The sequence below is a fragment of the Aquarana catesbeiana genome, linkage group LG01 (assembly GCF_042186555.1).
Source record: "Aquarana catesbeiana isolate 2022-GZ linkage group LG01, ASM4218655v1, whole genome shotgun sequence".
NCBI lineage: Eukaryota > Metazoa > Chordata > Amphibia > Anura > Ranidae > Aquarana > Aquarana catesbeiana.
In genome coordinates, this window is record NC_133324.1 from 968,607,180 (window position 1) to 968,622,086 (window position 14,907).

General features: G+C 44.0%; 1 protein-coding gene across 5 annotated transcripts in view; it reads left to right on the top strand.

Annotated features, from left to right (window-relative positions):
• The window catches only part of LOC141122475 (receptor-type tyrosine-protein phosphatase T-like), a 230,286-nt gene extending 219,280 nt beyond the window's left edge, over nucleotides 1-11,006 (top strand). For all 5 annotated transcript variants that reach the window (XM_073611980.1, XM_073611977.1, XM_073611981.1 and 2 more), the window contains one exon: nucleotides 10,746-11,006. In XM_073611980.1, the coding sequence (XP_073468081.1) occupies nucleotides 10,746-10,794 (49 nt within the window). In that variant the 3' untranslated portion in view covers nucleotides 10,795-11,006. The remainder of the gene's footprint in view (nucleotides 1-10,745) is intronic.
• Nucleotides 11,007-14,907: the final 3,901 nt, after the last annotated feature.

Sequence of the window (14,907 nt, forward strand, 5' to 3'; positions counted from 1 at the left end):
CTTGGAAAACATTGGTCAACGAGGAAGTACCCTTTTACAAGGCTACATACTTGAACAGAGGGGCTCTGAACGAATTTGAGAAGGTTTTTTTTTTGGGGGGGGGCTTCCATGGACACGGCATCAGATTAATCACACTAGAACACTGCCCAGGATCCTTGGTAGGCATAGTAACTCAGAGAGGAGATTGTCTTAAGGGGCTAGAAATTAGTGAGTGGTCGAAGAACTGGCGCACTGCATATTTGGGGATGGGCAACTCTCCTTAATTGAACCATGTTACTGGGGGGCGGAGGGGGGGGGTGGAGAATGTCACCACTCCACAGAGGATAACTGCTAGATCATATGGGAAGTCGCGGAACTGTATCCTTGTGTTATGGTAGACTGCCTCCGACTGGAGGTAGTAATGTTTGTGTACCTATATGGGCAAAGTTAAGGGGGGGATACATCACAAGTTTATGTGATACCTTTTATGTTGTACTGTTTTCTGTACCAGTAAGTTTGTGGCCGGTTGTTGCCCACAATGTGTGGCTTGTTATAACATGTATTGTATAAAACTAAATAAAAAAATAATTTTCAAAAAGGTAAAGAACCTTCACTGCTGCACGTATTTCCCCAGCCCCCCATCTGGTAAAGTTCCATAAAATTCTTACTTATTTCAAGTACATACTTCATATCTACTTAACCACAGTCATCACCAGTGACTTTAATTGGAACTACTTATGTGGAGAATCATTTACCAACAGCATCATGCTTATCAACATCTTTAATTAATTTTTCTGACACCCATTAATAGGTCAGGTTACTATCATATGTGTCTTTAACCTAAACTTGTAGCCCAGAACAGGTGTATACCAATCAGTACGGATAGCACCACCCCACCCTCCCTCCATCATCTTCCCCGAATACCTCCCTAGGATCTTTCTCGTTTGTTCACTGGTACTTTTTTGGCCATTATTTACTTATTGATATTGTGGTTAACCAACCAAATAATATCACCAAATATCCATAATATTTTTATTGTGCCAGCCAATACGTGGCAAGATCCTAAAAGCGTCCGGACGCTGTTTCACGTTGTATGTTTTTTGTTTTTGTTTTTTGTGGTTGTTTTTTGTTTTGGTCTAATGCAATTATTAATCATTGTCCGCTCTGTCTGATGTATTACCTGAAGACATATGTAGCAACAGGGTCCCAGTGGAGCCCAATCAAACCAATCTATTTTTACTTCAATCCAACTTGCTATTTAACGTGTTAAATACTGTTTTAAAGTATCTAATAAAGTGATTCATTTAATTAAATTTTTGGCGATTCAGTTGGTAATTACTGATAATATTCAATTAGTGCTGCTAAAGTAACCCCTTACCCGGACACTAGCACCGGGTACCCTTTTTTTCTTTCCCCCATCTTTATACTTACCCAAGCCTGATCCTGATCCAGCCATGTGCACGAGAGCAATAGCTCTCCTGGCTCTGTTCTACCTCACTGCACAGATTGATAGCAGTGGGCGACATTGGCTCCCGCTGCTATCAATAAAATATTGTGAGCAGGGGGTGGGGCCAAGCCCCCCTGTCTGTGTCAATAGATGCAGACAAGGCGGTTCGGGAGTGAGCCTGTAGGAGTGCACCCATTGGGAGCGGCTTCTCATGGGGGCATTCACCAAAGAGGAGTCATGGGTGCTACCGGGGGACCCCAGAAGAGGAGGATTGGGACTAATCATTGAAATACCATTGCACAGAGCAGGTAAGTATGACATGTTTGTTATTTTAAAGAAAAACAACCTGAAAGTTTAATGTTGCTTTAAGTCTGGTACACACTATCCAATTTTTTTTATTGTTAAATTCAAACTGACAGCTCGAGGGGAGATCTTGTACTAACAATCTGATGTTAGTATATCAATCTCCCCCACTGAACTATTGTGTTCTGACAGAGGGACACCCCCCCCGCCAGAACACACTGGCCAGCGCTCTCAGCCATTGGCTGAGAGTGCTGATCAGATGGCGATCGGCAGACCTTTTTCAGTCATGCCCCTTCGACAGTTGAACTTCTGGCCTCTATTGGACCGGCTGCCGTACACACGGGCTGAATGTCGGCTAGTTTCTATTGAACCGGCCGTTACCGCCCAAGATTCGGCCCGTGTGTATGGGGCTTTAGGGTGCATCAGATTGTATGCAAGATTTATAACTGCATGTGTGAGTCCAGCCAGTTAGATTTTGAGTGAGTCTCCCTCTAGTTTAGGCTGGAAGCATTGCAGTCTGTGATACATGTTTCATAGTCTTGATTTACCTTTGCCCCACCAAACAAGGATCTCACTCCAGTTAGCAAGTTACTGTGAGCATGATCCTTTCTATCTGGCAGCACAAGTGGGATATTAGCGTGTTCATGTTGTTTCTGGTCACTACTGTTTAGATTGGGGAACGTTAGGTTCTTGCAATAATTCACAAGTGTGCTGATCAAATTCCAAAAATGCATGGTGGACGGTGATATCTTGCACATGGTCAGGTCTCCTTTGGTTCTGTACCCTCAGGACACCCATCTGTGACATAGATAATAAACAGGTGTGTATATATGAAAATGTACCTCATGTGTACCGAGCCATGTGAAGGAACAAGGTTAGCAATTCATTGATACAGATTTACTTTGAAACATGAGAGACATTTGGGATGACATTCACTTTACACATTATTCAGAGAAATTGGTGCCTATAGGTTTATCCGGTAGACCGCCGTCATGTACACCGACCCAGAATCTAATGGTATTATATTCCATGTGGTGATGATCCTTCGATAACCCATTCCTATCACTTAATGAGGCACACATGAATTCAAAGATTTGCTCACCATAGACCCAGCCGGTGTCTGAGGTGAACTAGCAACTTTTAACAATGTCTCATTTACAGTGCTTTGTGGCTCCACACGAGGTGACGTCTTCCCAGAACTCAGGGCTGTCCATTCAGAGAAATTCATAGCAGAGGCGGCATCTTCGCCTTGGGCCCATAACAGCTCTTGTGACATAGTCTCAAATAGGTCATCATCACCGGAGAGATCCGACAAGGATTCTATCTCCGAATCTCCCAGTTCTTCTTCTGGCAGATATATATTTACAGTCCCAGATACATTCCCCAACAATTGCTCACCCGTTCCTGTCGTGGACTTTGTTGGATCCGGTTCGGGTAGTCTCTGGGGTAGGCCTCGACCACGGCTGCGGGAAGCCTTCACATATCCCACCTTCCTCTGGACAGGTACAATAGGGATAGATGTGGTGGACGTAGAAATTAAGGTAATGTCCCCTGATGAGACGGGAACAGCAGTGTCTCTCTCCGGAACATTCTCGGCAACAACAGGCAAAGTCACGGCCTGCCGTTCTCTTTCTGCAGCAGTAGAAGCTTCTACTGTGGCAATAGCTGTCGCCCAATCCATTCGATAAGCACGGGGCGACATGGTAGGTTGCTCCACCATAAACAGATATTCTCCACATTGCGGGCAGCGACCAAATGGACGGAGATGTACAGTCAGTCCTTCACATTTGTGGCAAATCATGCCCAGCCCTTCGATATTTCCGGCGTTATAGAGAACAAACCTCCCCTGCGGCTTCAGATGAATACCGGTATCCGTAATCAGGGTTCCGGTCAGCACAGTACTCGACACGGTGCTCACAGGGAACATTCTTGGTCCCATAATTGGCTGCATCCCTGAAAAAGACATGGCCACACTCTGATCTTCTCAGCACGATCAGGAGGCCTCTCTTCTTCTCTGGCGCCAAACACATACACGCGTCCCACGCGGTATCAAGTAGGGTAGGCTTCTCCCACTTGTTCTTCTGATCACGTAGCTCCCAGGCTTTTACTGGTGCCCACCGCCTACGCAGTCAGAAATAAAGTCCTGCAACTCTCGGCACCGGGTCTAGGGTTCTGTTGAGTTTACCTCCGGACGATATAAGCACCAAATACTTGAGTAGGTTTTCCAATGCTTTAATAAACGAATAAGGGAAGTAGCAGGAAAGAGGTAGAAGGAAAGCTGCAGGGATGCTCAAATACCTTTCCTTAGTGTTCTTTAGAACATTTCTCTGAAATTGATCGCTTAAAAGCGCTCCCCTTGTGGGATTCAATCTTTGCTCGCCTGGATAGACCTCTCTCACTTGTCTAGCAGCCAGCACGATCACGAACTAAAGTCTCTGCCACAGACTTTTTTGAAGCAAAACCCGTACGATCCTCTGCCACAGGATATATTGGTTTGTGATGAATGTCAGACACAGTACTTGAACCTTTAAGCCAACCCGGCAGTACTATACTGTAAGATTACTTTGGAATGCATCCTCCAACCGAGTCACCAGGCCCCTCTCCAGACCAGCACTCTGCGTGATCCTTCCATGACGGGTCCTCCCCTGGGATCTCCTCAGTTGTCCAGCTTCTTCACTCAGGATAGACAGCTCAGGACCGTTCCTCTGCTGCTGTGGTAGGCCCCAGACAGGCTTCTGGGCCCACCCACACGCCGCAGAGGTGGTATTCATAATGCATACCTGTCGGCCAGGAGTGGCTGAAAAACGAACCCTAAAACATGGCATCTGCCCCATAAATACCCTTTCCCAGAATGCAACTCGGAGGACCACCTCCACCGAGTTATCTCTGGGACAGAGGAGCTCTCATCCGCTTCAACAAGTTGCTCTTCCAACACCAGACGATGGTGACAACGACACTCACCGGCACAATGTGGAACTACACGCAACGTCACCCAAGCTGGAACAGAGGCAAATCTAACTTCCCCTAAAAAGCGACCCACTAGATTTACCTATCAGCGGTAGATTAAAATCTACCAGCGCTACATAAAGATATCATAATAATAGTATGTTTAATATAATCCTACAAAAAATGATTTACTCCGTGCCCCAGATTTATCCTTTGTTGAATAAATACATCTCCTGTAAGAGCGGCAAGGATGTGGAATTCCCTTCCACAGGCGGTGATATCAGCGGGGGGCTTCGATAATTAAAAAAACTATTAGCACCTGAATGACCGCTAGACATGTGCGCCATCAATAAATTTGTTTTGTTTCGTTCCGTTTCGTATTAGAATTAATTTGGATTAAGTAATTCGTATCCGAAATCCAATTTGGACTTGTACGAAATACGAATTTTCGTTAGGTTCGTTAACTTTTCGTAACAATAACGAATGTTCGTTATGATGAATTTATCATTATGAGGGGCTCCCACCATCTCTGTGCTGTGCTGACTTCCTGGGGTTTTTAACTTTTAGGTTCGTTAACTTTTCGTAACAATAACAAATGTTTGTTATTGTTGTAACGTAATGTTGTAACGGAATTTGGATCCGAAGTTCGTAAACAAAAATTCGTATGCATAAAAATTTGTATTTCGGATCATCGCGAATGTACAAATATCCGAAAAATTTGTAAGAATTTCTGATTCATACGAAACTAATCGCACATTTCTAATGACCGCAACATACAGGGATATACAATGTAATACTGACATATAATCACACACATACTTGTATAAGAACAGAACATTCTCTCACCTGATTCCTCCGTCCTGATATATATGACCTCCAGAATCCCCAGAGATTGTCCCCAATATGTAGACAGTGTGGTGTCTATTCTATACTCAGTGGACGGCTGGAGATCGGTGAATGTCACACTTTTATCCTGTGAGGTTTTACATGATCTATCATTATATGGCTCAGCACAGCATCGCACAGTAAATCTCCAGATATCGGGACATTGAGGAGTACAGGAGATCCGGCCACTGATACTGGATGAGGTGACTCTCCGATCCTCCATTGTGACTCCTGACAAAGACAAGATGGAGACATGAAACTCTCAGAGATGATTTATAATAGAGAGAAGATCTCCGCTCTCCATTATATTCAGCAATATTTCTCAGTACCGGGATCTGTATTTTGCAGCCCATTCAAATGTATCCTGAAGAAGTTCACAGTTCTCCTTGGTTATCACAGCAGAGAGCTCTGTGATTGGAGGAGAGCCTACCAAAGTCACATGACTGGGCTATCCTCCTGGCTTTTTTCCTCTATAACTCCAATCCCCCATGCAATGCACATCTTTAACCTCTTGCCAACCAGCCGCCGCAGTTGTACTGCAGCAACATGGCACGGAGTGGGCGAATCATCTTCATGTTACGTCGCTTTGTGTGGCCACTAGGGGTGGCGCTCGCGCTCGCTGCTCGCCACCGGAGCCGATGCGAGTGCGACCGCAATCGCTCGTGACACCGCGAGAATCGGGATCTCTGTGTGTAAACACAGAGATCCAGTTTCTCTGAGGGGAGAGGAGACTGATCGTGTGTTCATACAAAGTATGAACAGCGATCGCTCTCTTCCCCTAGCAAGTCCCATCCCCCCTTCAGTTAGAACATGTAGCAGGGAACACAATTAACCCCTTGATCGCCCCCTAGTGTTAACCCCTTCACTGCCAGTGACATCTTTACAGTAATCAATGCATTTTCATAGTACTGATCGCTGTATTAATGCCAATGGTCCCAAAAATGTGTCAAAAGTTTCCGATGTGTCCGCAATAATGTCGCAGTCATGATAAAAATTGCAGATCGCCGCCATTACTAGCAAAAAAAAAAATAAGAAAAATGCTATAAATCTATCCCCTATTTTGTAGACGCTATAACTTTTGAGCAAACCAATCAATATAGACTTATTGCGATTTTTTTTATTACCAAAAATATGTAGAAGAATACAAATCGGCCTAAACGGAGAAAAAATTAGCTTTTTCTAAAAATAAAATGGGGATTTTTATTATAGCAAAAAGTACAAAGTATTGTGTTTTTTTCAAAATTGTTGCTCTTTTTTTGTTTATAGCGCAAAAAATATAAACCGCAGAGATGATCAAATACCACCAAAAGAAAGCTCTATTTGTGGGAAAAAAGGACAACAATTTTGTTTGGGTATAACGTCGCACGACCGCGCAATTGTCAGTTAAACCGACGCAGTGCCGAATCGCAAAAAATGGCCTGGTCATTCAGCAGGAAAATCTTCCGCGACTGAAGTGGTTGGAAAAGGAGTGGGTTGGCTGTAATACAACCATACCTTTGTTTTTTAAATGGACCTTGGTGTCAATTCCTTGTCGTAGGAATGTAGCCACCCTATCGTCAGAGGTGCCTAGTAAATTCAGTTATCCTGGGTAGGAGTTTGCCTAATCCAATCTGAAGTTTTCTTTAGGCGAAGATTGCGTCTGTTTCCTGCTTCTGTCACTGGATGTCACTGGCAATCAGGGCAATAGTTATGGGGGCAGTGACAATTTTATGGTATTGAGCATCTATCTCTCCTCTGGCAACCACTAGGAGGTTTGTGCAAGTGGTGCATGCTGGAGGAGGCTACTGTATAAATATTCAGAGTAGGTCAGAGAATGGTTGAGACCTAGCTCAGGGTCCTCAAACTGCCCTGCCTGGTCGATGGGGGTACAGCACCCAAGGTGGTAGAGCCAGATGATGGAGGTCCTGCATGGATGGAGGAAAATGCTTGTGAAGTCTGGAGCCCTGATGCTGAAGGAGACCTATAGGAGTTATAAAACTTAAGAAAAAAAAATTAAAGTGATTGGTGCCCATGATTGTTGTGACTCTCTACACTGTGGCCATGGATCCACCCTGGGGTAATGTCAGCCCTTTCTCTGCACTGGAGCCAAGTTCTCCTCTACTCCAGCCAGAAGGAGTGCTACAGGAAGATCTGTGTATGGACAATGTGCAGTGATGGGAAGTGTGAGGGCACGCAGGAAATCAGCCGCTCTACTCATCCAATGGAGCGCTTCCCAAGGGTTTGTGTAGAGGAGAAAATGCTTTTAGGTGTATTCCAATTGTATTTGACCTACAGCTGACCTCTGCCTGACCTTTGAACTGCTTTTTCATTCCTATAGATTTGTATGTGGGGAGAAACCTTTTCTGACATGAAAACATGCCCACTGACAGACCCTACATCTGGCTTTAGACTTATACATTACAGTAAGCCACCTTTCACCATCATCTTTTGTTATCAAATGATCTTTCCACTAGAGAAGTTTGCAACTGTTGATGGTAGGATTCTACATATGAAAAATGATGGCTGACCTAACAGCAAGTGAGAAGCACATTCAGATAGGGTGGCAGGACCGGCATGTAGGCATGTTAAAGCATGTTGGTGGTTGGCCCAGGCCAGGGGGAAGGGTTAAGTTATGTGAGCTCAGTTCCCAGGCTTTTTTTGTCCCAGCCAGCCCACCTGTGGTAGCCCGCTTGTGGTATCGGGCCTGCTGTGCCTTGAAGTCTGCTGAAGGCACCGGGATTCTCAGAGGACATCTAATGCTGCGTACACACGAGCGGACTTTTCGAGCGGACTTTTCGACCGGACTGGTCCGACGGTCTATCCAATGGACTTTCGGCGGACTTCCGACGGACTTTCCTAACGAACGGACTTGCCTACACACCATCACACCAAAGTCCGACGGATTCGTACGTGATGACGCACGACCGGACTAAAATATGGAAGTTAATGGCCAGTAGCCAATAGCTGCCCTAGCATCGGTTTTAGTCCGTCGGACTAGCATACAGACGAGCAGATTTTTCAACCGGACTCGAGTCCGTCGGAAACATTTGAAACGTGTTTTATTTCTAGGTCCGTTGGACTTTTTTTTCCCAAAAGTCCACTGGAGCCCACACACGATTGAATTGTCCGACAAGGTCCAGTCCGCCGGACCAAGTCTGCCGGAAAGTCCGCTCGTGTGTACGCGGCATAAGCCATGGAGAATACCAAGATGGACTATCAACTCATGGAGGTATGCCTGGGCAGCCACACATAGATAGTTTAGCAAGAAGGACATTTTTTATCTTGAACGGTTGGTTATGCTGCAACTTGTTCAGTAAAGGCACAATAACCATTAAGTGTTATTAAACAATTCCATTTCCACCAGTCTCAGTTACAGCATACTCTGGCGGCACATATTTGGTTGTGGATTGATGTATTTTTTTTCTTTTTTACAATTAGCTGAATATAAATGGGGCAGTGTTAGCAGTGACTTCAGCATGTGTTTTCATTAAATGGTAATGGGCCTGCTTTGACCAGGGAATAGATATTTCCAGAGGTTTACTGAGGCTGCCCCGGTTCTCACTAATACTGTCCTGCTACTGGCAAATTTTACACATCTGTATCAACTGAAGGCTGGCACTTGTAATTCCTATTAAAAAGCCACACCTACTTGTTCCTTGTGTCTCCACATATATGCCCTGTACACACGGTCGGATTTTCCGAAGGAAAAAGTGCAATCGGATTGTGTTGTCGGAAATTCCAATTGTGTGTGGGCTCCATCTGACTTTTTCCTTCGGAATTTCCAACACACAAAGTTTGAGAGCAGGCTATAAAATTTTCCGACAGCAAAATCCGATCAGTTAAATTCCGATCGTGTGTACACAAATCCGACGCACAAAGTGCCACGCATGCTCAGAATAAATTAAGAGACGAAAGTTATTGGCTACTGCCCCGTTTATAGTCCCGACGTACGTGTTTTACGTCACCGCGTTCAGAACGATCAGATTTTCCGTCAACTTTGTGCGACCGTGTGTATGCAAGACAAGTTTGAGCCAACATCCGTCGGAAAAAATCCATGGATTTTGTTGTCGGAATGTCCGATCAATGTCCGATTGTGTGTACAGGGCATTAGAGTGCTTTCACACTCACAGAGCCCGGGCGTTGGCGGTAAAGCGTCGCTATTTTAAGCGCTGCTTTACTGTCGTTTTAGCGGTGCTATTCGGCCGTTAGCGGGGCTGCAGCGGCACTTTGCCGGTGGTATGGCAGCACTGCCCCATTGATTTCAATGGGCAGGAGCGGTGGAGAAGTGGTGTATACAGCTCTGGAGCTCTCTTCCGACTTCGGGGGTCTCTTCCGAATTCTCCGCTCTCCCCGGCCTCTTCTCAACGCTCTCCGGCTTCTTCTCCCACTGTCCGGTGTCTTCTGCCAGGCTCCTCCGCTATCTTCTGCTCTTTTGCCCGCTCTTTTGCTAGCGGCTGCCCGGTCTTTTATGTTGTCTTCTTCCCTCTTCTCTTCTACCGATGTTGACTGAGCGCTCTCTCCCACTGTAAAGCCGCGTGCGCGTGCGCAACTATTTATATAGGCATGGGGCGGGTCACTGGGTGATGTCATCCAGTGACCCCGCCCCTTATGATGTCACAGTCCCGGGGTATGATGGATCTGTTATACAAGCTGTACACTCACTACTTTACATTGTAGCAAAGTGTAATTTCTTCATTGTTGTCACATGAAAAGATAGAAGATATAATATTTACAAAAATGTGAGGGGTGTACTCACTTTTGTGAGATACTGTATATATAAAGCACTGGGTCCGCTATAGGGTAAGTGTCTGTTTGCGGAGTAGGAGTGTAGTTTGTAACATATTGGACCATTTTTGGTCAGTTAACTGTTTATGTAAGAGGTTATTTTGATTGACTTGAATTCTAGTCCCCTCCTCTGTGATTTTTTGGTTTTGTGGGTACATATTACATAAATACACTGGCATTCGTAATTGCTATTACTTTCTAGTTTTTTTTTCTTGTACTGCGAGGAATGTTTGGAGATATTGGGAACTGTCCCTTCAATTGGTGTTACCTTGTACAAGCCGTCTCTGTCTTTCTATGTTTTTAAGCATTTTAGTGAGCATCTGTAACAGGTATGACACAATACCACCGTGGTAGGAAACTGAAATGTGTATATATCATGCTATGGTTTCCATTCTTTTGACATATTCATTTATATTTTCAGAGATGTAATTATTGCTCTCTTCCTGAAGAAGCAGGCAGTTGCCCCGTGAAACGCGTTGAAGAAGTTATAAGCAATCAACACTCCTCATATATTACAATTGGGGACAATATTACTGAATATGTCTCTTTTTTGGTTGTACCATGCAATATATGTATCTGTATTCTGTCTAGTTGTACCCCCATATGCCCTATTAACAGAGTATTTTATGTCTATACAAATGTTTATTAGATACGTATTAATAAAAAATAAGTATTTCTATTACATTGGGTGTGGTACCATTAAAATTGTGCTCTTTTTTCTTGTTAGGGTCATTTATTTTTTTTATAAATCAAAAGAAATTAAAACCCCAAAATACCAACCTTGAAACAAAAGCTCACTTTTTTAGAAACAGTGTCTAATGGACAGGACAGACTCTAAAGCAACTGCGCAGGAGTGGTTTGACCAAAGAGCTAGCAATCAGAAATAAAGTACTGTTTCTAACTGAACTTAACCTCTCCCTATGCAGTTTGTCAGTTTTCTCTATCCTCTACCTACAGCAGCTTCAATACATTGTTACTCTGGTGGTTTTTCCTCCTCTTCCTTCCTTTTTATAATACGGGAGTTGGCTTATCCAAAAGTCCCCTTATTGGCCCCTCTAAGTCTGATGGCCATAAAGTGCATTATGGTTGAAAAATAAATTTGCCTGGAAGAATCTTCACATAAATTCAACAGGTAAATTTTAAACCTGCAGGATTCGCCATGGCTGTGATGAAGCTGAACCCCTTCCCTAGAGCATATTCCTGACGTCATATGACGTGATCAGGATATCGGGCTGCTGCGCGCCCCCGGGGGCGCTTATTGCGGCGATCGTTGTTGCGGGGTTTCAGTCTGACACCCTGCAACACCGATCTAGGTAAAGAGTCTCTGACGGAGACTCTTTACCACGTGATCAGCTGTGTCCAATCACGGCTGATCACGATGTAAATAGAAAGAGCCGGTGATCGGCTTTTCCTCACTCGCGTCTAAAAGACGCGAGTAGAGGAGAGCCGATCGGCTGCTCTCCTGACAGGGGGAGTCTGTGCTGACCACCAGGGAAGCCGCCCAGGACCACCAGGGAAGCCATCCACACTGGACCACCAGGTATGCCCCTAGACCCCCCGGGGAAATACCACTATGTGCCCAGGCAGCTGCCAATCTGTGTCCAGGCAGCTGCCAATCAGTGCCCACTCCAATGCCTACCACCGCCAGTGCCACCAGGGATGCCCATCAGTTTCCTCATATCAGTGCCGCGTATCAGTGCCCAGCAGTGCTGCCTATCAGTGCCCATCATGCCTATCAGTGCCACCCTATCAGTGCCCAGCAGTGCCCAGCAGTGCCGCCTTTCAGTGCCCATCAGTGTCGCCTATCAGTGCCCATCAGTGCCAACCAGTGCCACCCAGTGCCACCCATAAGTGCCCATCAGTGCCGCCTATCAATGCCCATCAGTGCTGCATATCAGTGCCACCCATCAGTGCCGCCTTATCAGTGCCCATCAGTGAAAGAGAAAACTTACTTATTTACACATTTTTTTAACAGAAACAAAAGCAAAACTTTTATTTTTTTCAAAATTTTCGGTCTTTTTTTTATTTGTTTAGCGAAAAATAAAAAACGCAGAGGTGATAAAATACCACCAAAAGAAAGCTCTATTTGTGGGAACAAAATGATAAAAATTTAGTTTGGGTACAGTGTTGTATGACTGCGCAATTGTCATTCAAACTGCGACAGCGCTGAAAGCTGAAAATTGGTCTGGGCAGGAGGGTGTCTAAGTGCCCTGTATTGAAGTGGTTAACTGTATCCATCTCTCCCTTATTGGTGGAGGTCCTCCAGGCCACTGCCCGGAAAGGTCTGATATTGCGTGTGTATTTTGTGTTATTGTCTTCTGTTCAAGATCGCGCTTCACTAAAATGCAGGGCTCATTGGATCACGGATAATGGAGATATTGATGGTGACCAATGGGATATGGCCTTAGAATCGATTCCTACTGTATCTATATCAGCCTCCCATAGGCTCTCGCAATTCTATATTTTTCATAGAGCTTATTGGACGCCTGACTGTATGCATGGGGCCGGAGACATTCACCCCTATGTCCAAAATGTAAAACGCTATTTTATACATATGATTTAGAGCTGCCCGAATTATTTTACTTACACTTAAGGAATTGCTCATGAGATGGTTATTCATGTAGAGAGCAATGCTGATGTGATGATGTCAGCAATCTGCCACAATACACTATGAATGGTGACGTAACGGTGCCCCTCGGGGGTGGAGCTATGATGCCCTGGACTTATAGTATGTCCTTTTCTCACCTGGACGTCTGAGGACATTTTGTGTTGAGAAAAAAGTACTAATGGTTCAGCTCCGGATTGAAGGTAAGTACTGCAGCCTGAGATTATTTTTTTATTTGATTACCGTTCATTCTGGAGGTCCATTTAGTTAAAATAATACCTGGAGTTGGGCTTTACACATAATCTTTTGTTGCTTGTAGATAAAGTGTACATATAAATATTTGCAGGTCTAAATTGTGCAAAACGTATGTAAATACTAATAAACAATAAGAAAAACTTTTAAAAAATGGTCACTCAAATATGTGCTACTTGATTATTATGACTATAAAAGTATAGATCTGCATTGACTTTACATTGATGTGTTTCTGATGAAAATATCGTGGATTATTGTTCTTACCGATACAGGTAATAGTAGGAGGAGTCCACTCCGGGGGGTTGTCACATTTCATTGTGTCTGATGATGGATGATATCCAGGATTACATTGTACTCTCACCTCTTCACTCGGGTTATAATACTCCTTGTCTATAGAGAGTCTGTACACATTGTCTATGGTGGGCTCCTTACACATAGCTGTGGAATAAGAAGATAAAAGCAGATGATTATACATTATATACAGTGTGAGGAGTAAACTGATTGTGGGGGATGGGAGGGATCAGTTGATGGGACCTTTCAGTGGTATATGGACCATGGTCTGACCTCCTCATTATGGGATGTTCCTGGGATCTGTCTGCAGTATTCTATGAAGACAATTACTAGAACATTCATCAGGAAGCCATCAGTATGATGCAAAGTATAGGGGAGATGCTCTTGGGGAGACATGACTTGCCCAGTTCTAAGATTTCAGGTTGAAAAGTTAGTTCCAAGATATTTGTGGGGGCGGCAAGCTGGGGCTCCAACTCTGCCCCAGCTGTTCTACACGAACTCAGGTTTTACACAAATTTAACTCTAGGCACGGTCAGGGATCACTAATCACACTTTTCTGTTCCAATAATTTTTATTAAGAAAAGGGATTTTAAGCAAACAATGAGGTACCCAATAATCCGAATACATATTATACAATGGTGTCACTGTGGAAATAGTCAAAATCGGCATATTCTGATCACAATATAACTTTACCATAACATAGTTTGTGTATATGACCATCTTGCCAGGGAGGGTTAGACGGTGACATGTGAAAAGCGCATAGCGCAACAGTCAAGATCATTATCATAGATCACTGTAAGCAGAGGAGTGTGAATATCAACATATTTGGTGAGTCAAAAACCTTATTTGTATTTGGTTTCAAGGCAAGGGGGAGCTAAAAAAGAACTTTTCAAAACGGTGTTGTTGTTCGCGAAGAATGCTAGCTAATTTTTTTATTTAGCATGATCCAGGAGATTTTGTTTTTCACTAATTCTAAATTTATCAGAATGCTCGCGCTATGGTGATCTTAGCTGCCAGAAAAATAAAGAAGGTGAGAGTCCTGAGATTTTTAGGTAGCTCACTCGATAGGTCGGAAAATAGTGCCGTCTTAACATTTTTAGTATGGATGAGCCCAACACCCCCCTCCCCCTGGTACGGTTCGCAGCAGAACATGTGAACATGCAAAAAGTTTGTTAGAACACCGTTAAAGTCTATGGGACACGAATGTGAAAAATCAAAAGTGCTAATTTTAAAGGCTTATATGCAAGTTATTGCCATAAAAAGTGTTTGGGGACCCGGTCCTGCCCCAGGGGACATGGATCAATGCAAAAAAAGTTTTAAAAACAGACTTTTTTTCAGGAGCAGTGATTTTAAGAATGCTTAAAGTGAAACAATAAAAATGAAATATTCCTTTAAATATCGTGTCTGGGGGGTGTCTATAGTATGCCTGTAAAGT